At 32.3% G+C, this 25435-nt stretch overlaps 2 protein-coding genes and 1 pseudogene across 2 annotated transcripts in view; 1 reads left to right on the top strand and 2 right to left on the bottom strand.

Moving 5' to 3' along the window:
• LOC114323766 (TMV resistance protein N) overlaps positions 1-25435 on the top strand; it is a 71638-nt gene that overhangs the window by 1250 nt on the left and 44953 nt on the right.
• Positions 147-9984, bottom strand: LOC145820721 (alkaline/neutral invertase E, chloroplastic-like; annotated as a pseudogene).
• LOC114295808 (uncharacterized) lies at positions 11105-20504 on the bottom strand. Its single transcript, XM_082914662.1, has 7 exons — positions 19647-20504; positions 18430-18966; positions 18129-18293; positions 15104-15196; positions 14749-14793; positions 14222-14655; positions 11105-11888 (listed from the first exon to the last, which is right to left on the bottom strand). Exons 1-7 carry the CDS (start codon positions 20419-20421, stop codon positions 11277-11279), a joined length of 2661 nt encoding a protein of 886 aa, XP_082770788.1. The 5' UTR covers positions 20422-20504; the 3' UTR covers positions 11105-11276.

Genomic DNA, 25435 nt, shown 5'->3' with positions numbered 1-25435 from the left:
AAAACTTTGGTTGCCAGTAGTCAATTATATTTTTTAAATTATACATTTACCGACCAATATTTCAATCTCCACTAGTCAATTATATTTTTTTAAATTATACATTTACCAACTAATATTTTAGTCACCAATACTCAAGGAATAAAAATTTACACTCTGCTCTTGTGGAGATTCAAACCATCAACCTCCTACACCATAAACCTTATACAACACACTTTCTACTACGCTATAATAATACATGGATAGGCTATTGAATCGGAGCTTACCCATCAAAAGAAGGAGAAAAAAATAAAATAAAAATGAAAATGAAAATTATATTACAATTTTAGCCAAGAAACAATGACTAATGGACGATAGTCTAAAATCTTCGCCGGGGTGTATCTTATAAACCCCAGGTTTACAATCGATTGACTTTTGCCAAATAATTTTGTGGCAGACTAACAAAATTTGCTCACACTATGCCTCTGTTTGGCAAGTTGATTTTCAGACTTTTTTGGCTATTTTAGCCACAAAAAACAAAATAGGCTATTTTAGCCATAACAAACAAAACATCACATCCAACCTATAATCATTACATTCTTCTCTCACAAAAAAAGTCAAAAAAATCAAAAAGTCAAAAAGTCCTTCCCAAACCAAGCTTTTTAGCCCAGGCTAAAATAGCCAAAAAAGCTAAAAAGTCAAAAAGCCAACCCACTTCCCAACCGGAGGCTATATAGGTTTGATTTGGCCTCCTTGGACTGCATTTTCTTCGTGGGTCGGCGCTGATCATGCAAGAGAAGGCATTGACAAGCTTAGAATCTTCTTCAGTAATTAGAATCTTGGCCGAGCAAGGAGTTGTTGGCAACAAGATATCCTGCAATTGACCAGGTCTGGAACAACCGCGATTGTTTCCCAATGAACCTTGCTCTTTTGGTGTCGTAATATTCAGGCCACTTTTCTCTGGATATGCGCTTCTCTGCAACCTTTACTGCTTTTGCAGTAATTTTTGGTCTATTCATCTTAATGCATGCAACAGTGAGCTGCAAAAGACCAGTTAAATTATGACAACATACTGTTTCTAATTTTTACACAGGAACTACTATATACTATGTTAAAAAATCAAATTAGACAAGCATAACTCCATTTAACCACAATTTCTGTTATCATCAAAAAGATTAAGCATTGTCAACACTAAACTATTACTAGAATGATACCCATAGTATGTGAGTGTAACAATGATGAAGATCCACATATATGAAAATAGTGTATACCCAGCTGGTCATCCAGCACGGTGCTAACTAAACATCATTAGAAAGGAAAAAAGCAAACATCCTAAAGTACAAACTCATGTTCTGACTAATAGAGAGTATATGTTGAGGGTTCAGAAGTATCTTAAAGCAACAGAGACCTCAGATTATGAGGATCTGACAAGGATTATATTAAGGGTTGTGAGGATGTGATGTAAATTTATATAACATAGTTCCTTCTCAAACTCTAAAATGGCCCTAATAGATAGTAAATTCAGCATTGTTTGGTGTTTCTTCAAAAGATACATGATCAAAAAAATAAATAAATTGAAGTACTAAAAAATGACAAAACATTTTCTGTGTTACATTAGAAGAGTAGGTCTTCCATGGAAGTTAGGCACTTGGAAACCACAAAAATAGGCAAAATAAAATGTTTCCTATAGCATTTGACGGCAGTACATCAAAATTTTAATAATCAATAACAAGTGCAAACTTCGCATATATACAATGAAATAGTCATGTGCAACCATGGACATGCAGAGACTTGGTGATAATACCAGTCCTACAAAAAATTAAATTAAACATAATAAAAGACTTGTTTCCATGCTATGTAATGTTTCATCAAATTAGTGGGACAGTTATAGAAATGCACCAACCAGATTGCTGGGTGGGGTAGAGCTCAGGTTTTTTTTTTTTTTTTTTTTGAACATTGGGTGGGGGCTAGGTTTCAAACAAGTGAAAACTACATTAAAAGAGGTAGAACTAACATCACTAGCATCTTAAAGATGCTATGTAGAAGCAGTACAGACTCATTTAACATACTATGTAAAACGTGACAAATAACTCACAAATAAAGCCCACTCTAGCAGTAGATCAGTTTTTATAATCCAGCTGTAGTTAGAATTAGGGATGAGTCCAGAGAGAAGCAAATTATAACCCCACATAAAATTAGAAATGAAGTGGTGCCAGCTACAAGTCGATATAACACAGTAATATGCTCCTCAACTCAACCCACCATGGTTTCTATTAAGCATCAATTGAATCAAGAAACTTAAAGAAGCAATAAAACATGAGCATTTACTACCATAACCAAAAATCAAAGGCAACTGACTACCTGCAAGAGTAAAGTAGGCCAGGCACCTACATTATGGTAGGACCAAGGACTGCATCAAAAACCACAATGATGGTGAGATACAATTTTTTTTTTTCTTTTTTTTAAGCCTTAGTTCGAGGATGAAGAACTATCACTTCTTCAAGGTAGAAATATTACGTGTTCTTTGGATCACGGCCTGTAATAACCACTCCTAACCTTCAAGGGCAGGATAACATATCTTGAATGGCATGTCTGCTACCAAATCCGCCCATTTGGCTTCAATGAGATCCAATATTGCGTGTGACTGATCTGATGTCATAAGACTACTCACCACAGACCACAGGTTTCCAAGAGAAAAGAAACGGAAATCCATGTGAACGTGTTATGACCCGAACCTGTCCCTACAGATTAAGGTCATAACCGGCCAGTAATCATGAGATTACCTACGGCCTCAAATAGAAGTCAATTAAAAATTAATTATATGGGGCCAGATGCGGAAGCAGACTTAAAATTTTTGTCCAATGAGCTATGCTTACATGGAAAATTAAAAACATTTCCCATATACTTGATAATAACTCACACCATATATTAGTAGTTAACACCTTGTGCACCCAAGATCATTCAAACACATAGTTAGCTATACCAAAAGCTTATACACATAAATGGTCTATCATGACCAATGGAAATAGCAGAAGAAAATACAAAAGATTATAAACAAAGCCTCTTGCGTGAGGCACCTGGACTGGCTTCACAAAACTCGGGTTCCTTTCTCAAACTCCACTAAGGCTGGGGTTGAATATCCCTTTACTCACCTACATATATATAAATAAGAGTGAGCTAATGCCCAGTGAATAATACCAAAGTAAAGGGTTATATGAATGAGATTCATATTAAGTACATTAAACTCGTAAATTTCATATACAAACGGCCTTAGGCCCATTTTGTGTTTTTGTTGTACATGTCAAACGGCCTCGGGCCCATTTTAGATCCTTAGCAAATATATTAGATGGCCTTGGGCCCATTGTATAACTTGTCAGATTCATTAAACGGCCTCGGGCCCAATTCAAACATTTCAAACATATCAAATGACCTCGGGCCCATTATTTCCATATTCATATTTATGCGCATTTCATATTCGTGACCATGATCATCTTTTCATTCAAACGGCCTTTGGCCCATCATGATATTCAAACGGCCTTTGGCCTATCATAATATTCAAACGGCCTTGGGTCCAAATCATGTTCTTCATAGAGCCTTATACAAAAATTAAGCATATAGAATACTCATTCGTAATTCAAATCAACAATTCATGAAGCTTATATAGAAGTAGCATTTGGAAAATAACATACTTGAAAATATCTTTACTAAGATATTACACGGAGTATTGATTCGTCCTCGTGGATGCTCCTACACAATTCATAAACATACACAAGTCGGATCACACTGCTATTTAATCCGCTCCTTAACTTATTTAACCCTCTTAGGCTCCTTTCTAACCTTTTAATTCATTTAGAATGCACAATATATACTTAAGAGTGTTCAAATCATGAACTTGCGTGGCTTATCCACAACTTCAAATAATACTTAGAAATTCTTTCAAAAACATGGATTACAAGGTTCATGCTCAAAGGATGAAATTCAACGTTCAAACCAAATGAATCTTTCCTCTCTTTCCTAATCATTTACTTATGTTGTTTCTTAGTTTATTGGTCCTCAATAAGTCATAATTCATGCTTAAAAATATCCAGAAAGAGATGGGAACGAAGATATGCGCTTAAAACATCTTTTGAAAACATGCTGAAAATAAACTGTAGGCTAAAGCCAGTTGAAGGCAAAAACTGAGCTCGCTCGAGCCACCACTTATTCGCTCGAGCCAGCTTTTGCAGAGTTCAAAATACTGGGAGCTCGTAATGTTGGCTCGAGCCACCACTTGGTCGCTCGAGCCAGCTGCGAATTTTCTAGGTTTCAAAACAGAAAATCTAAGTTCCAAAAATACATTTTAACATGTAAAAGCTTGCATGGCCATTCCAAACTCATGAAAACACTTTGATAATCATAAAAATATTTTAGAAAACTCAAATACAAGATCATCCATAAATCATTTGCTCAAAACCTCATGAATTTACAAAAATTGAACTCAAATCTTCATGCATGTGAGGATTAATTTCAAAACTCTTTTCATAACTTTCCGAACATAAAATTAAGCTTCCAAGACTTATGAAACAATGATGCATGTGCAATATAACTTCCAATTCAACATGATTATCAAAGTTCATGCTCAAAACTTGAAGAATCAAACCAAATACTTGCATGTATGTACAATTTCATCCCAATTCCTACAATCTTTGTTCAACCCACACATTTAATCTCATTATCTTCTCAAATCCACAATTTAAGTGACTTAACTCCCAAATTGAGGTTCAGACTCTTACCTACTATATTCAATGAGGGTAGGTTTAGCAATTTCTTGAGCCTAGCTTCCAAATTTTTCAATCCTCCAAGCCAATTCCTCAAGATTGAGCTTCTCTCCCTCTAAGATGAAGAATTCTCTCTCTCTCTCTCTCTCTCTCTCTCTCTCTCTCTCTCTCTCTCTCTATATATATATATATATATATATATACATATATACATATAGCTTAATCTCAGCAAAATGGTGAAGATGAGCTCAAAATTATGAGCCTAGGCACCAACTCAACATATATATATTGGATGATTAGCTTAAGAATGATTTGAGTCAATTTCTAATTAAGCATGATTAAGGATAATCAAGCATGATCCGAATCAATTTTTAATTAAATTTCACCATAGGCTCTAAAAATCATGCTAAGCGCAAAAATACAGTCAATTTCAGTTTCTGTCGCCTCTACGACCTTTAATTAAATTTTATAACAGAAAATCAAATAGATTTTCTTACGGTGAACAGATAGAAATTCAAAAACACATATAATCATATAAATGGCACTCAAAATCATATTAAGCACATAATCATGATCATAAGTAAGATTAATTAACATAACATAGGACAGGGTTATCACAGAACGGGTTATAAGTTTCCAATTAAATAACCTCTTTTATTAGGCATCCATTCCACAAGCCAAGGAGAAATCTGATCTGGGTAGATATTGAACTTGTTCACAGCATCAGATGAGTACTCTTCTGTCTTGTAGCGATAAATCTCATTGAGTTTTCTCATATCAATCAAATAATACTCTTTGATATGGAACGATAATGCCACAAGACGATTGTTCAGAGCTCAGATTAGGTCAGCTGATCCATCCTCCGGAACAAGCATTTCACGTGCACAAAGTAATGCTGAATAAAATAGTGCCTGCAACAACAATAAGAAACACCTTACCAAAATAATGTTGTTTTATCTTACCAAGCATAAAGATGATAAAAATAGAAGAAAATCCACCCTGGTACAGTTTACATATATCCAACATATAAAAGAAACATTTCAACAAATAAATAAATAAATATCAACAACATTTTGTTGGTGATATCTAAAGAACAATCAGTACCCATAGATGTCAAGATTTGTATCAAATTTTAAATTTAAATTTTTTTATCATATTCAAATGTTAACTAGAGAACCATCTGACCGCCACTGTATCTTCTCTAAAATCATCAACCTTTAGCATAGTCAACCACAACTAAAAAGAACCACCTCTCTAGGACAATCATTTCTAACATTAGCATAGGCAATATATCTTTCATAAATACACACAATGGCCATAGCCCAAGAAACTTTCTTGTTAAAAAGCATCCAAGTAACAATAATATGAATGCTTTATTAACCTGAATTTCCAGAGGGTGACCATGAATCCCCATGCGGCGATCTATCATACAAGAACCATCTGTCACTAATAAAGTTGGGAACATATCAAAACCATCGGCAAGACATAGCCTCAGAATCCTTTTAATTCCAGTTTGGACATCAATTCTCTCCTGAACTGAAAGATCTCCAGAGCATTTTCCGTATGCATGCAACAGTATAATCCGCCACAATCTTGGAATTAATATCATAAAATGGAAAAAAAAAAATTACATAAAATTCTAATACCAGGATATGTATATTTTGCTTCATATGATTGATGCAGCGGAATAAATCACACGAGACTAGATATCATTCTAGTAGATAAGAATTCTTGAATCCACAAGAACGACTTTGAATCCACAAGGAAGATAAAAGAAAAACTCTTTAAAATACTATTAATTGAATGAATAAAAGTTGTCTTTGCCATAAGGTTTGCATAGCTATTTATAATAAACTAAACCTAATACTTGTAGGAAAAGTAATTCTAATATAAATTAGGAAACTTAAATCAATACAATTAAGGAAACCTAACAGAATAGGAAACAAAAATTCTAAACTATTTAAAATCCTAGTTAAAATCTAATTCTAAAATAATAAAATTAATAAATAATATATCAAAAATATTAAAACTAAAAATATAAAAATTCTTAAAATCTTGTCCTACATCAGACTCATCTTCTTTGAAAGAACTCGTCCTCGAGTTCATATTAAAGATCTACTATCTTCCATGCCAAATAAAGAGATATTTTGAATATTTCAGTTGGTTGCCCCTCTTCCAAAAGTTGTATATAAAAAAGTGTTTTTTTTTTTTTCCTGAAAGTTCTTCTCTATGTGCTTCAACTGGTTGATAAGATTAATTAGACAAGCACTGAAAATCAAATTAAATTGCTCCACACTAAGAAAATCAACCAAATTTACTTTATAGAGAACTTGTATGCTCTCTTGATGTTGCACCATCCCAGATTCAATTGATCCTTCAATTATCAACCTTGGAATATCAAATGTAGAATCAACCAATTTCTTTGTTGCATGCAACAGTTGTATTATCTCTTCTTCCATTTTCACTTTGTTACTGGGCTCAATCAGATCTTCTTATTCGTCAATAGTTTTATGATTTGTTTGTAAAACTTTGTCCCAATATTCAAATTACCGTGTGTTAATGCATTATCAACACTCGAACAAGACTATGTATCTTCTTCATTAATTTTATAAACAATCTCGCCACAAATAATATTTGGATGCGAATTCTTTTCTTTTGCAACTACAATTTCATTGCAAATTTTTATCAACTCCATGGAAGTATCATGATGTGTATATGACAATATATCTTCATGATCATGAAAGTAAAATTTTGTTGCTAAAAACTTTTTCATTATTAACCATGAATGAATTTTGTCTTTACCTTTGCAAACTTGATAATCTTGTAATCCATTCCATCACTTCAATGCAATTTTATCAAGTTTGTAAGATGCAAATATAACTTTCTTTTCATGAGGAATCTTCATGAATTCAAAGAAATTTTTAAGATCAAGCAACCAATCAAGAAAATTTTCTTTTTAAAACTTACTTGAACTGTTAAAATATGAAATTTTTGCAAAATAACGTAAGCTAATAGGTTGGCCTCGGGTGAATCCTTCGGCACAATTGCTGTCAACTATTGGTTGCCTCTGGTTGACGATTAGTCTCATACTGGCAAGTAGATTACAAATCTCATTGCGAAGTTCGTGCACCTCTAGCCGATGTTCCTCAGTCGCATTCCATATGGCTTCCACCCTACGATCAATGTCAATAGGGATTGTGTGTGCTCCATTGTCTTGTGTCATTGAGCTAGGTGAATCCATGCTCTGATACCACTTGACGCAGCAGAATAAATCACAAGAGACTAGATATTGTTCTAGTATATGAGAATTTCTTGAATCCACAAGAGCACCCTTGAATCTACAAGGAAGATAAAAGAAAAACTCTTTAAAATACTATTAATTGAATGAATAAAAGTTGTCTTTGCCATGAGGCTTATATAGCTATTTATAATAAACTAAACCTAATACTTGTAGGAAAAATAATTCTAAAATAAATTAGGAAACTTAAATCAATACAAATAAGGAAACCTAAGAGAATAGGAAACAAAAATTCTAAACTATTTAAAATCCTAGTCAAAATCTAATTCTAAAATAATAAAATTAATAAATAATATATCAAAAATATGAAAACTAAAAATAAAAAAATTCTAAAAATCTTATCCTACATCAAGGATTTTTAAAATGATATGTTTATTTACTAGAATCAACAGGTGCAACACAACAAATTGCTGCCTCTTTGAAATCACGATCCAATACCTCCTCCGTTGCTGTTTCATCACCATCCAGGGGAACTGTGCACACCTTGAAACTAGCAGGCATCAATCCTTGACCAGGACGATGACAGTCCATAGTTTTCTCCCAGCTCTACAAAATAAGGACTACACAAATCAAGCACAATTGTACACTAAAATGATCAATATATATTTGAATCACATAATTAACTATTTCAGTTGTATGTATTACAAGTAAACTCCTTTCAATATCATACTCTCCTTTTAATAAGAAAGCTATACCAGAAGGTATAAAGTCGCGGATAAAGACCTAATCATAATTCAGAACATTGGAACTGGTTGAGTCCTTCGCAGCTATTGTTCCAATAGGACTACCAAAATAATAAACCACAGATTCCCGGAGCAATTCCCATGCCTCATCCTCAATAGAGTCGACACAAACCTTGTGCAAGGTATCTTTTACTGGTTCAACTGCTGGTGTATTGCCATTGGATGTAAGACTTATGTTTCCTGTTTTGATTCTTGAACCTTCTCGAAGTCTAGAATGTCAGTCCATTCGTACTTAATTTCTTTGCATTATCCACATACCATGTTCGATTTCCATTATCTGTAATTACCCCACTCACACTTTCAGCTTGCTTTTTTTTTTATCAGTAAAATAAAAACTTTATTGATAAAAAGATGACTATATACACAAAATACATCAACAAAGTAGGAAAGTACACTGAGTATCATAGTTAATCTAAACAATTCCAATTAATAAGTACTGAGCACTGAGCACTTTCAGCTCGTTGACAATTGCAACTAATAAGTACTGATCGATCTATTAAATTGTTTACAAATGGAACCTTGCCTATGGCTAGAAACCAATGATTACCGAAGCTACTTCGTAGCTTGCTTGAAATTTAGATCAAATTAAAAAGATGAAAAAATAAATAATTAACCCATAATTGTTTGGTTTTTTCGAAAACATCCAACTTAGTCATCAGTGATTGAAGATACAGGGCCTGGTAATAGAAAAATCAGAACACGTAAACACCGTACACGTGTAAAACCTTACTTTGAAAAGAAACATTTTTTATCCTTTTCTGGAAATTAATTGTGAGGACCTACTTGAATAGAAAGGTTTTAGGTGCATTTTGGGGACAGCTTGTCTCCAATCCACATAGTGGACTAGATGGTACTCTTGGACTCGTGAGACTCACTGAGGGTCTTATTTCGATAATTCGAATCGTTCAATGTGTAAAAATCGTCAAATATTTTATTCTTATAAAAAATTACGTTGATCGGATATCGATAGCTACTTGATTGGATCAGATTTTTGTCAATAATTTATTTTAAAACTTATATTTATTGTTGACAGAAATCTGATCCGATCAAATATCTATCGATATCCGATCAATTTTTAATAAGGGTAAAGTACTCAACAAGTTCTACACATTGAACGATTCAGATTATCAAAATAGAACTCGTGGTGGGCCCCTATAGGCCCAACAGTACGCTCCAATCCAATTACGAACTGGAGAGAAGCCTGACCCATTTTAATAGGCAAATTATACTTGAATTTTTTGTAATTTGTCTTTTTTATCAATTAAGTTTTTATAATTTTAATTATATTAAGGGGTAAAATAAAATTGTTCATTCACTCTCTACAAAGTAATTGAGGGGTGGCATTCTTTATAATTTTTTAACACATGTAATCAATTGAATTAAATTGATAATATGTAAAAACAAAATTAAAAGATAAAATTGACACAATTTTGAAATTTCATGAATCAAATTAATACATGACAGTTCTTGATTTCCCTTTCCCTTTCCTTTTCTTCTCTTCCCAAATATCTCTTCTAATACTCAACCCAAACATACATGAGTGGAAACAGTGCCAACTCAATCACAATGTTTGGTTCTAATTTTTTGAATTTATTGTTTTAAAAATTGAACATTTTGTTTTTTGTATTTATTTGTTTTTAGTGATTTTTTTAAAAAATATTTTCAGCAATTTTTTACTTTTTAGATACACTTAATATAAATATAATTAAAAAGAATATTATTTGTGAAAAAAATCCTTAAAAAAAATCACTAAACACCAAAGTACAAGAAAAAAATACGAAAATTCAATACATTTTAGTATTTTTGTGTACTTATTGATTTTTAATTTTTTTTATAAATATTTTACTTTAGGTTAGGTGCATCTAAAAATTAAAAAATTCGCTTAAAATATTAAAAAAATACTAAAAAAACACGAAAAATTAAAAAAAAAAACAAACTCAATTTTCAAAAAATTGAATTCAGAAAATTGGAACCAAACAGAGAGACTTGGGAGAAATTTCAAATAAAACTCCTTTATATATATGAATAATTTATCATATTTATTAATTTTTAAATTGAAAAATTTATTATTATTATTATTATTATTATTATTATTATTATTATTTTTATTTATTTTTATTTTTTACATAGTTACTATTACAATTAAGATGAGTTTGTCACCTTTGATAATTTCTTACATATTTAGCTCTTCCCAACACCCAAAAATAATGCTACATTTGATTGTGAACTATCCACCCAAAAAATTGGATTATTTTTCTATTTCTGAATTAAAATTATAATACTATATATCCATTACATTATTTTGATAAAAAGTTCTATACAATTCTAAAACGATATTAGCTTATTCCTTTTATTATTAATAACACAAGTAATATTACAAGTGCTCATCAAGGGAATTCTAGAGAAGAAAGGAGAGTAGGAGCCACTGAATACATAAACCATTGTTGAGCTGAAGATTATATATATATATATGGAGTCTCCCAACTTGTTTTGATGTTTGACCTAGTAGAGCAGGTCATCATCTTGCTTAACAAAGATGGTATGGTAGGTGGATTTGTACATGTCTACAAGGAGAGGAAATTGCAGTTCCATGAACAAAATTGCAGGTATACCAGGCAACACAAGCATAGGGAAGATAATCCATGTCTTGTAACTATCCCCAAACACAAGATAAAGTGTGGCACCAAAGGCTATCATGGTGGATAATATGGAGAGAAATAGGGTTATGAGACCAAAAATCAATCTCCTAGGAATGATAACCAGAAAATCGTTTTCTCCATAGCGAGAAGTGAGGATGGACAAGAACAGCAGCACGGAAGTCATGGACGAGAAAAGAGCGAATGCGTCAGATATGCCGAAGATTAAGAAGGATGCTCGTTTGTAAAAAACTGGATAGCCATCGCCATTGTTTCCACCAGGTACTGTAATGGCAGCCGCAAACACCACAGTGGCAATGAGAGCCGCTACAATTGTGGATGCATTGGCTGTGTCTTTCAACCACTGCTCTCCATCTTTTATCAAATCTTTGTGTGTTTCAGTAAATATCTGTGCTGGTGTCTTTCCCTCTTTGTTCTTTTTTTCTCTGTGTTGAGTCAGTGCACGTTTTTCCACTTCCTGTATAAATTTAAACCAAGCCACTTCGAAATGAGAAAACCATGTTACTAAGTTCGTTTTTAAATTGGAGTAGAAATTTAGAAAAGAAAAAAACAATGTAAGCAGGGGTGTTAAATAAACCAAGTGACTCGAGCTTGACTTGTATTTGACTCTTTAAAAATTCGTTCGATATCGACTTGTTATATAAATAAGTTAAGCTTGACCATAATTTTAAAGTCGTTAAGTTTTCAAGTCAAGTTTGAACAATTTATTATTCGGCTCAATAAGCATATATGTACTATAAAAACTCAAGCTACTCGAGCTCGACTCATGTTTGGCCGGTAAAAAATTCATTCCATATCTACTCGTTATGTAAACAAGACAAGTTTGAATATAATTTTAAGCTCATTAAGTTAACAAACTAAGTTTGAACAACTTATTATTTAGCTTGTTTTCAGCCCTAAATGTGAGGGAAATGGAGAAGATTTCATTTATATTTTAGGGTAAATTATACTGACACCTCCTGAGATTTATGTTTATTACAGTTCTCCCCCTCACATTTTGGAAATTACATCTCCCCCTGAGGTTTAAAGTTTCATTACAGATTCCCCCCTCAGCAATTTATTTTTTTTAAATACCAATTTTGCCCTCACTAGGTAAATTACATTGACACCCCTCACATTTTAAAAATTACAATCCTCTCCCTAAAGTTTAAAGTAACATTACCAATTGCTCTCTCAGTTAGTATTAGCTGGAAAAAAAATTCATTGAAAAAAAAATTAATTGAAAAAAAAATTAATTGAAAAAAATTTGTGTTAGTAAAATTTTTAAATTTCTGTTTAAAAACTAACGTAAGCTCATTTTTTGAATTTACGTTTTTTCCTTAAATTTATAAACTAAGACAACCATTTATAAACCAAAAAAATTATCAAACAAGTTTTTATGACAGTTTTTAAAATTTTTGTAAATATATATTGAAAATTAAAAACTAAAAACGAAATGGTTATCAAACAGGCTTCAGATGGTAAAAATGTCGTAAAATTAACAAATAATTAAATAAGTTACCAACATAAGAAATGACTTATCAAAAGATTTTTAGGCTATGTATGGTTTGATTTTTAGAATTTTTTTTTAAATTAAAAATTAATTTGGTTAAGAAATAAAAAATAAAAAATAATTATTTTTTTTATATAATTTTTATCCTTCAAGTGGTTAGAAATAATTTTTTACAAATTAAATTGAAACAGTCATACATATGTATATAACCTACCCAAAAGTTAAAATGATAATTATTTTTTTACTCTTAAATGAATTTTTTATGTTTTATTTCTTAACCAAATTAATTTTTAATTTTTTTAAAAAAAAATTCTAAAAATCAAAACATAGATAAGCCAAGAATCTTTTGATAAGTCATTTCTTACGTTGATAACTTATTTAATTATTTGTTAATTTTATGACATTTTTACCATCTGAGGCTTGTTTTTTTTTTTTTTTTTTTTGATCGGCAAAGTAAAAATTTCATTAACAACATGAAATTAAAGGTATAGGAAGATGGCATGCATCGAGAGAGATTCGGAAAGTACAAATTACCCCTACTACTGCTACTCGTATCCATACAACCAACCTCTTGGCTTCACGATTTTTTTTTTTCACAAAAAAAAAAAAAAAAAAAAAAGTTAAGAAGGACTTAACTATAAAAAATTTAAGTTAATGAAATTTTTTGTGAAATTTCATCTGAGGCTTGTTTGGTAACCATTTCGTTTTCAGTTTTCAATTTATATTTACAAAAATTTAAAAAACTGCCATAAAAACTTGTTTGATAATATTTTTGGTTTATAAATGGTTGTTTCAGTTTATAAATTTGAGGAAAAAATGTAAATTCAAAAAATGAGTTTGCGTTGGTTTTTAAACAAAAATTTAAAAATTTTACTAACAAATTTTTTTTTCAATTAATTTGTTTTTTCAAATAATTTTTTTCCAATTATTTGTTTTTTCAATGAATTTTTTTTCTAACTAATACTAACCGAGGGAGCAATTGGTAATGTTACTTTAAACCTTGGGGAGAGGATTATAATTTCTAAAATGTGAGAAAGGTCAATGTAATTTATCCAATAAGGGCAAAATTGGTATTTAAAAAAATTAAATCGCTGAATGGAGAATCTGTAATGAAACTTTAAACCTCAGGGGGGAGATGTAATTTTGAAAAGGTGAGGGAGAAACTGTAATAAATATAAATCTCAGGGGGTGTCAGTGTAATTTACCCTATATTTTATTCAGATTTTTTCCAATTTTATAAATAATTTGTTTATGTCAAATAAATAAATATTTGATCCTATGGAGTCAGGAAAGATTACCTTAAACCATTGCAATTCACGCTGCATTTGTAGAGCTGCACCGGCTCTACGATAGAGTTGCTCCTGAGGAGCCAAAAATCCTGCCAAATGCAGAGCATTGTTCTGGTAGTCATCACATTGTCCCAAAAATACAGTTATGGACTTTCCAACTTGACGTACGAGGTTGAACACTTTTTCATGGCGGCATACGATTGCTTGATGGAATATGGAATGTTTTTTCTTGTTTTGAAGAGAAATCGCATCAGGGTATGATTTTAAAATCTCTTGAACAATTTCATAAATCCCAGCAGATGTTGCTTGTTCTAACGATAGTGAAAATATCTTTCTTGCAGTTGAGTAATTTGCATTTGCAATTTGATCGCAAAGGAATTTGACGAGTTCAACAGCTTGTTCATGTACCAATTTTTTTTCCCGGATGTCCTTGATACATGGCACTGTAATTAAAAATGACTCTTATATGGATGTAATTATAATAATGATACTGTTAGTCTAGCATGAACATAAAATAATATTCACACACTCCTTACAAAAAATTTCGGTGATTTTCCAATGCATTGCATGCAATTTCTTCACTGCACAAGAATATTATTAAACCAGTTAAAATAAAAGAGGAAAAAACAACAGTGTTGAACAAAGTCCTACCAATTGAATTAGAGATATAAGGTTTTGAGTACACTTAGGCTTTTTATGACATGTTTGATTATATAAAAATATATAATCTACTTATATTTCATCTAATTTCACACACTTTTTTCCTTTCCTTTTCCTTTTCTAAATCCCTCCCCAAATCCTCCAATCAAACACAGCATACTTAGTCCTAAATACTAATATGGGTATTAGAGGAGGCTGGTATGAGATTAGAAGTTGATTACTTTACTTTACCATTAGCATCAGCAACAGAAGTGAAGGAGCCAGCAGACTCAATGTCTCCTCCATTATGATGCTCACCATTGTTTTCCAATTTCACAGGAACATCTGCAAGAGGGAGACAGAACAAAAAGTTGAGGTGAGCTATGATGAGTAGAAAGTGCTTATGGATTGTATTTTTATTTTATTTATTTATTTTTTTTTAAAAAAAGTAAATTTTATTAACTCCAAGGGAAACATTGATACCATATGCACCTATTACGTATTTTTGTAATAAATTTCATACATTTTTGTAGAAAATAGTACATATTTTTTTGGTAGAAATTATGACAATTTATAATTCATAAATAAAGTTACGCATTTTGTGGTAATGTTATAAATTTTTTTGTCCAAACATTTTCTAACCACAAAATGTGTAACAATACCACAAAATATATAACATTACCATAAAAATGCATAATTTCATTTTTCAACCATAAATTGTCGTAATGCTTACCAAAAATATATGTAACATTTATCAAAAAATACGTAACACACCACAAATATACGTAATAAGGTACATACCCTTAAAGGAATGTGTATCATAGAATTTCCCATGAAGAAAACCATACTAAATGTACATCGAGAATTAATTGTTGAAATAAAAGAGAGATGCACACAAAAGGTCGTGGGGTCAAATCTTGCAAAGGCTAAACATCTCAAATCTTCGAGTCATTGGAAATTTGCCCGACAAGGGTGATTGTAAAGACGGACCACGGGGTCACGTGCTCATTTTGGATTTTAGATTTTTGTTTTGTTTTTTTTTTTTATGTTTATAAAGAATATATTTCAAATAAAAAAAAAATTATACAAAAATAATATTTAGAGTGAAATGTCAATAACATTTTTTAGATTATGATAAACATAGTTGTTGTTTTGAGTGAAAATGAAGAGATTACGACAAGTCATTTCATTATGTATAAAAATTCTATGAAAAAATTTCAATGCAAATGGTAAATCCATCATTATCGATATGTAAACATAATTAATTTTACTATGAAGACATGAAATTTATTGGATTATTAATTACATTTGATATGTGGTATTGTTTTACTATTGATTAATATTACATGTCAATCATTATGGTATCATCATTATATTGCATTTTTAGTCAAATGTGTACAAAAAAATTATTTTATTATTATATAGTTTATTTTAAGACTAACATACATAACTTTATTTTATTTTATTTTATTTTTTATTTTTTATTTTTTTTGTCTATAATATACTAGTTATAAGTAATATTATCTTTTCAATTTTTTTTCCGAAGTCAATCGTAAAAAGAATCATGTATCATGGACAATAAAAAAGATAATATTGCAAGTAAATTGATTGGAACACTCAATTAAAAAAATTAAAGAAATATAGACACACTTGTGACACTAACTACTTTTCGTATTACTATGACAAAAGTACATGGAAAAGATTATGTATTATATGCATTTTATAATTATAAAAAAAATAAAATAATTTTATATTTTTTGAGTCATAATTAAAAAAAAAAAAAGTCATAACCAAATTTTAAAAAAATCATAACCGAATATCTTAAAATAATATCATAATTAAAGTAGAAAATTAGGCATAATTAAAGAAGACAATTGCTTAAGTAAGGATACATATGGTATGTGGGTGTATAATAGAATTCTCCAAAGTATATATATAACAAAAGTACAAATCCTTGTTGGGCAACTAGCATTTTGGCAAAAGGAAATATTTGTGACCCTCAAAACATATTCACAATTCTACCTACAATGATGTAGTAGGATATGTGTCAACTTTTGATTTATTACATACTTAATGATGGTGGATCCAACTCTCATGCTACATCATTATGGGTGAATTTATGAGTATCAATGTGTGGGTCTCTAGTATTACTCTATCAATGTGTGGGTCTCTAGTATTACTCTTTGTCTAAAATAGTTAATAAAGAGAAAAAAAAATGCTAAAATAGCTAAGAAAATAAAATGTCATATCTTACATATCAATCAATCACTTATTCTTATAGAACTATCTATTCAACTATAAAAAAGGAAAATACTATGGACTCCAAATAATCTACCAAGTTTTTTTACCAAACCTCTCATATGAGTGTGAGACTCACACAAACCTATATGTGTGTGGGTCCTATATTCATGTGAGAGATTTAGTAAAAAATTTAGTAAATTATTTAGCGCAACTCATAAAAAAAATTCATATATCATTCTAAACATAACTTTTTTTTTTATTTTCTAAAATAATTAAAAAAATCAATTAAAACAATTAAATTTCCAAACGTGGTCTCCTTGTTATCTTTTTGTTGACTGTGAAATAGCTTGAAAATTAATTTTCAGTGATGTTTTTTACAAAATTATGAAAAAAATTATGATTTTATATATTAATGTTTATAAAAAATATCACTGATTTAAAAATATTTTTTTATCTATATATTGACAAGTAATTTCCCCATTATTTTGTCAATTATTGATTGATAAAGATCAAACATTTAAGGATAATTTTATGTGCCGTAAATAAGTTATGACATTTAGTAGTTTGATTATACAAATGTCATAAGAGTCATACTAAAAAAAAAGTTATAACTAAATGTTACATAATGTATAATAATAAAAAAAACTCTTGGATTATAACCAAAATAACGTCATAACTGTATCACAATGAGTCATAATTAACACCACAGTAGGTCCTAATCAAAGATCACAAATGTCGTCACTAAGATGCATATGATACACATTCTAGAATTTCCCATCCTTTTAATATCCAACTCTTGATTACATTATCAAAGATAAATTTAGCAGTTATATTTGAATTTCAATGTTTAAATTTGGTCCGAAATCTTCAAATTATTCATTCTTTTAGCTTGAAAACGTTTATGTTTAGGACCAAATCTTTGTCTAAATTCGCATCATTACAAAATCGAGCAAGATAAATAAATAAGTAATGGATAGAGGAAATTGCATAATAGGTAATACATAGAGAGGTGAATGAAGGGAACGAATACACTAACGCGAATAGATTAACTGCTTGAAGAAATTGCAGGATGAGAATCCACTTCGGAATGAAGAAGCCTTTTGAGAAATCGCCATCAAAGATAGATATTCAAGATGTTCGTCTTTTTTTGGAATGAAGAATGCCAACTCAGGTTTTTGTCGAACCAAGTCTAGAGCAATGTCTGTAGCAATTGACAGTACAAAATATAACATTTCGTTAATAATAGAAATTAAGCAGTTCTATTTTGACAATCTCATAATATAAAGCTAGATTTTTTTGAATGGAAATAATTAATATAAATTCTATTAATTACTTACCATAAAATTCGCTGAGTATCAGCTGATGCAAAATTCTGAAGCCCGATTCACCCTCAAATGGTTTAGGATTCCACCCGTCAGGCTTTTGATAACTTGGCTTTTGATATCTTGGCGATGAGTGATTGGATTTTGCCTCATCTTCAGTCACACTCAACAAGTAAGTAACCATCTCCTTTTTCCGATGAGTAGCAGCAAAGTACAAAGGTATTCGTTTTTGAACCGTCTCAACATTTGGCAGGTAACGGTTCTTCTCGACTAACAGTTTGGCAGCCTCGAGATTGCCAACTGCTGCAGCTCTGTGAAGGGCTGTCCTTTCATCCCTGTCGCCATGAGCTAGATCCTCCGGTGACATTCGATTCACTAGTTTCTTCACAAAATTGTTTCTATGCTTCGACTTCACCGCAACAATGAGCACTGTTTCTGAGTTATCCCTTATGGCAGCCCTCATTGCAATGTTATCTGGTTCTTGTTTTATATATTCCTCTGCTCTCTCCCAGTCACCTTTAATTGTAGCTTTGTATAGTCCCACATAATGACCTACAACATAGCTCGACAGAAAATAAAGAAAGGTAATAAATATGAAGTTAGTGAGGAATTTGCTTTTCGAATAAACCACATAAAGAAGAATCAACACACGTTTACTTGATTCGACAAGATTATTTATGTCTATAGTTAGGCCAAGTTTGGGAAGACTAAAAAAGTGTACTTTTTGGATTAAAAAATTGAGGTTGAAAATATGAATGTTTGGGTTAACTTTTTGACTTTTTATTGAAAAATGTGTAATAAAAAATTGTAAAAATTGATTTGTAGGAAAAATTTTGAATTGGGAGTTGTGCAGCCGTAATTGTTGACTTTTGATGAATAGTGTTAACTTTTTAACTTTTTGAGTAATTTTTTGACTTTTTGACTTTTTTTGAAGTCCCCAAACTTGGCGTTAGTTTACACTAGTTCTGCAAGATAAAAGAGTACGTTAATGCGCCTACTGTGAAGACAGTACTAGTTGGATCTGCAACTGCACAATGAGGTATACAGGTATCTTAATTTAGATTTGTGATTCATATTTAATTCTCACATCATGACAACGACATTTATAATGAATCTGAATAAAATATTATTCTTTTTTAAAAATAAATTCCAAAATTTAAATCGATGGTGCTAAATATTTATATTTACAGAATTCTTTAAAAAAATATTTTAAAAAAAATAATTAGTTTTACCGAAGATTTTGTCCAACGCTATCCACATCGCTTTAGCAGTTCTATTAGACATTATCGCTTTAGCGGCTCTAGTGGGTGTTTGGGAAGTTGTTGCTATTATATCGTCCATCTCTTTGATTATATCTTCATCAAGCTTGGTTCGGATCAATTCCCGTGCTTGAATGTCTCTTCTTGGCCAGGACGGGGAACGGACCCTTGCAATCTTGTCAGTGCCATCAATGTGACCAACAAAGCCTTGACTCTTAATGAACTCGTACATCTGTTTTCTCCACTCTGAGTAGTTTTTTTCAGAGACAGAGAGAGTTTTCTTGTCAAAGTCCAATACATCGGAGGAATTGATCGAGGAGGAGGACGAAGAAGCCCTGTTGGGCTTGGGCAGCTTACTACTGAACAGTATCTCCAAGCGTGTCCACAACCCTCTAGCATTTTTATAGTGTTTTACATCTTCGTATAATTCTTCAGTGAGTTTGGTTCGGATCCATTTCTGTAAAAGATCGTCTGATCTTTTCCAGGATATGTAATCCTGGTTCTCAACCTCCTTTCCCAGGACGGTGACAGTTTTAGAAGGAGCCTTGTTGGTGCGGTCTATGAAATCGGACAAGCTTTTTTTCTTAATGAGGTCGAGCATTTGTTGTTTCCATTGATCGTAGTTGTTTGCTGTTGCAGACAGATTGTCGGTGACAAACTTCGACACGTCAAGTTCCCCGGGGTATGGGTACTTGTTCGCAGACGAGGTGGAATTGGAATTGGTTGAGGCTGATGAGGATGATGCCATTGATGGAAGAAGAAGCTAGTTTGATACCATTAGGAATGTTTTTAGTGTCTCTTGTAACTGTGATAGACCAACCTTCTACCCAAATTGTGTAGGTATAAATAAGTGTAAAATGACCTAACAAACAAAAAAGGATAAATTATATATACACTCTTAAGATTTATCTAAAATACGAATTGTCCCTTTTAAGTTTGAAAATTATATCTTGCTTCATGAAATTTCTAATTTCATAACCAATTATCCATTTTAATAATAAATCATCAAGTTATTTAACAGTTTTAATGATATTAGAAATTTCACATTTCGATGTACAAAAAAAAATATATATATATATATCAGAAATTTCATAACAAATAACTCATTTTATTATTAAATTATCAAGTCATTTAACAGTTTTAACGATATTAGAAATTTATTTTAATTAATAATTCATGTAATTTTACTATTGTATAGAAGAGTAGTTAAGGATTTTATTTTTTTAGTTAATTCTATTTAATTTTTTTTTCTAACAATGGATTATTTAAATTTTCCAAATCACAGGAAGTCAATCCGTATTTTAAGTAAATCTTAGAGATGTATTTGTAATTTACCCAAAAAATAGAAATCTGTATTTTAACCAGTGGTTGTAGTGTTTTTGAAGTTGAGTCACAATGATAAATGCTTTAATTTGAAAAAAAAAATTGGGACTATCGATACCCATTGTTTATCGGTATATTGTTTGACACAGACCAATCTTTTACCGTACTACTGATATTATTTGATACAAACTCATTTTAAACCACCTTCAAAATGAGTGTACTTACAATTTTCATAATTGAGATGATCAATATATATGAGTTTATAGATAAAGAAAATAAAATGATATTTTTTAAAAGTTAAAAGGGTTTTAGTGTAATTATCCAAAAAATAAACCTGAAATGAGTAGCTTTGTGTTGTTTCTAAAACAACAAACATCTTATAGTTACATCTTAATTTAATATAATTTTTGAGATCTCTAACATTTTTGATAAAAAAAATATATGGGACCGAGTAATTAACAAGACTTGAATAAAATTTTTACAAAAATATGGGACCTGGTAATTAATAAGAAAAGATCATTAATTTTGGGTTGTTTCTAAAACAACAAACATCTTATAGTTACACACGATAGAAATTTAAAAAATAGGGGACCTAGTAATTTTTTGATCAGCAAAAGAAAATGAACTTTATTGATGAATTATAAGATTATTACATCAATCAAAGAAAAAAGGGGATGAGTGCAAAAAGTATCATAGCAAACCAAATCAATCCCAACTAGATTGACCATCCAATCATATACTAGCACATCATCAATAGTTAGTGAGAAACCAACTACAAACACCAAAACCAATCTCACTCAAATATAAGCAAGCCACACCTAATACAAAAATAACCTGGCATGAATGAAATTAAAATAATATGGGACTTGGTAATTAACAAGGCATGAATGAAATTAATTGGGACCTGGTAACTAATAATAAAAGATCGTTTTGGGTTGTTTCTAAAACAGCAAAACATCATATAGTTACACATGAATGAAATTAAAAAAAAAATATGGGACCTGATAATTAATAAGAAAAGATCATTTTTGGAATGTTTCTAAAACGACAAACATCTCATAGTTACACATGAATGAAATTAAAAAAATTTGGGACCTGGTAATTGACAAGACATGAATGCAATTAAAAAAAATATGGGACTTGGTAATTAATAAGAAAAGATTGTTTTGGATTGTTTTGGATTGCTAATAAATGATTGGGCGGTCTTATCGGTACCAACCTGGTTGGGATTGATTTGGCTTGCTATGATACTTTTTGCACCTATCCTCTTTTCCTTTATTGTTGTATTTGTCTTTCTTTTCATCAATAAAGTTTTTTTTCTTTGTTGATGAAAAAAAAAAAACAACAAACATCTTTTATTTTTTTGAGTGGCAAACACAGATACATTTTATTAAAACAATATAAATACGAAAGCTTGGAAAGAATTTGCATCATTGTCCAAGCTAGGCATCCCAACTAGGGTGGCACCTATAGCAAGACTAATCATGTGCATTTCCAAAGCTTTTTTGAGCACCCAAAACGACAAACATCTTATAGTTACACATGAATGAAATTAAAAAAAAAATATGGGACCTGGTAATTAATAAGAAAAGATCGTTTTGGGTTGTTTCTAAAACGATAAACATCTTATTGTTACACATGAATGAAATTAAAAAAACTATGGGACCTGGTAATTAATAAGAAAAGATCATTTTGGGTTGTTTCTAAAACAACAAACATCTTATAGCTACACATGAATGAAATTAAAAAAATATGGGACCTGGTAATTGACAAGACATGAATGCAATTAAAAAAATATGGGACCTGATAATTAATTAGAAGAGATTGTTTTGGGTTGTTTCTAAAACAACAAACACCTTATAGTTACACATGAATGAAATTAAAAAAATATCGGACGTGGTAATTGACAAGAAATGAATGCAATTAAAAAAAAGATGGGACCTGGTAATTAATTAGAAAAGATTGTTTTAAGTTGTTTCTAAAACAGCAAACATCTTATAGTTACACATGAATGAAATTAAAAACATATGGGACCGCGTAATTAACAAGACATGAATGAAATTAAAAAAAAATATGGGACTTGGTAATTAATAAGAAAGAATTACTAGAGAACTATCTATACTATTCACAGTACAAAGACTACTATGTGTTTCTATGGACGGAGAAAGAAGAGAGAGTCTAGGAGAGAGAGAAGAGAAGATCTTGATTACTCATAAGGTTAAAATCTTACTCTCCCAAATATAATACATATATTATATAGGATAGTTATAATCACCCACAATTTTGTTGCTTATATACACTTATCCGCTGGACAAGTTGAATGAATCTCTCCTAACATAGTCTCTCAACGGGTCATGGGTCATGTCACATGGACGACCCAATCGGGTATGGGTTCTAAACCCCATCCAATTTCCAACATCTCCTAACAGGGTCACGTGTTACTCTATGATATTATGATTAATGTAGAAGGTGAAATATTTTAGCGACTAAATGGTTTTTAGTCGCCAATAAATAATATACCTTGACTAAAAAAATTTAATAACTAAATCCTGAAACAATTGGTGACTAATATAATTTTTAGTCATCAAATGTGAAACTTTTGATGACTAAAATGAATTTATCCATTTTTTATTTGTGGTGAATTCAAAATTATTCGAATTGAGTAATAGACAATTTCTGACATTGGTAAACGACCCAAGGCAGTTTGATCATTGGGTTGCTTCTCAAAACGTCAAAGGCTTGCTGCCTCTGTACTGGGTTGTAAACCCCACTCCTAATTTGTTTTCTCTTCTTTCTTTAGATGTTCTGTAAGCCTCTTGGCATCTCCTTGTTCCAAAAAAAATAAATAAATAATATGAATTTTATTTTGTGAACAAAATCATATTTATTTGTTATTGTGGTAGTCTGGCTAAAATTTGATCATATTTGCAATGGGCAATAGTACTAATTCGCAAGATTTCCTTAGCTACCTCGACTGCTATATAAAATCAGTAGGGTAAATTATAATTATATTTTTGGTTCTCAAAGTTTCAGTCTTGTATCATTTTAGTTCTCAATGTTTAAATTGTATCAATTTGGTTCTCAACGTATAATTGTTTTTGAGAGGGAGATTTATGATCTGGATTGGGCCGTGGAATTGGGCTGGACAGATTTGGGCCGGACAGAGTTGTGCCAGACAGATTTGGGCCGAACAGGTGTTGGGCCAAGTTGTGTGGCCCAGCCTTGAAGGAAGCTGCTCGGTTAAGGCAGCGCGTGGATTGACCGAGCTGCAAGGATCCGCGGTTACGAAGCCGGTCAGGTGAAAGGTCCAGCGCTAGGAAAGGCAAGGTTGGACCGAGGTACTTTTTTGCTCGGCAGGAAGGTCGACCGCAGACAAGCGTGAGTTGTCCCGAGCTCGGCTTTGCCGAGATGCCGCCGAGTCCGGTCCTCATCTGAGCTTAGCTGTTGGAGTACTTGGGCATGAAGCGCAGCATGGCAGACGATGGCCGAGATGGTACTGCCCGGCTGCCGAGCTCCTAGGAGAATGGGCAGGCAGTTGGGTTAGGTGGTGCTCAGCAAGGTTTATGCTGACAGATGGGATAGTAGTGCCACGTGTTGAGAGGACACTGGGAGTAGATTTGGGGCGCAGAAGGTATATAAACACGTCTGCGCCCCCCATACGCGGACAGATAAACATTTGGTGAGACATACACTAAACACTAAACACTCTCCCTTCTCTCTATCTATCCCCTGTGTGTGTTCTAACTTGATCGTCGGAGGGGTTTTCCGGCCATACACCGCCGGGTAGCTCACCGCTATTGTGCTCGCAGGTGATCGGACAGAAACGGAGCTTGGAAGAAAGGAGTACGGGCTTGCCGGAATATTTGCTCCCCGTACAATTGGCGCCGTCTGTGGGAAGCTTGACAGACAAAACCTTGTCTTCCAGGTTCATCTGATCGCCGTCCATGGCGAACAACGACGAGTTCCCGTTGTCCGCCATCGACGGAGCCACCCCGGAGTATACCCGAAGGAGAGAGGGACCTCCTGCCGTCCATCCAATGGCTGACTTGGGGACGCCCACTGGAGGACAGTCAGGAGACCCGCGGGATAAGCGCGGAAGGAGTCATGGGCGTTCACGGAGTCTAGACGGTCACCGGCGGAGAGACTCACACGCCAGGCGACTGGAAAGCAAGTTAAAGGACCAAGACACTGTCATCAGGCGGATGGCGGCGGAGATGGAGGATCTTAAGCGGCATGTCAAGGGGAAAGGTGTAGCTGGAGTGGGAGACCACAGTGAGCGCACCCCGTCCGGCCGGTCAGGCGATCAGAGTCAGCGACGTACTCAGTCCATTTCCATCACCAGGAGTTACCAGGTTGGTGATTCCGACGTGCATGCAGAAAAGTCTAGCGCGCAAGACAGTACCTACAAACCCTCACGTCCGGCGACGACGTCGAGGTAC

This window comes from Camellia sinensis, chromosome 2, assembly GCF_055761805.1.
Source record: "Camellia sinensis isolate YWXY chromosome 2, ASM5576180v1, whole genome shotgun sequence".
NCBI classification, from domain to species: Eukaryota; Viridiplantae; Streptophyta; class Magnoliopsida; order Ericales; family Theaceae; genus Camellia; species Camellia sinensis.
This window is presented reverse-complemented; position numbering and strand designations above follow the sequence as displayed.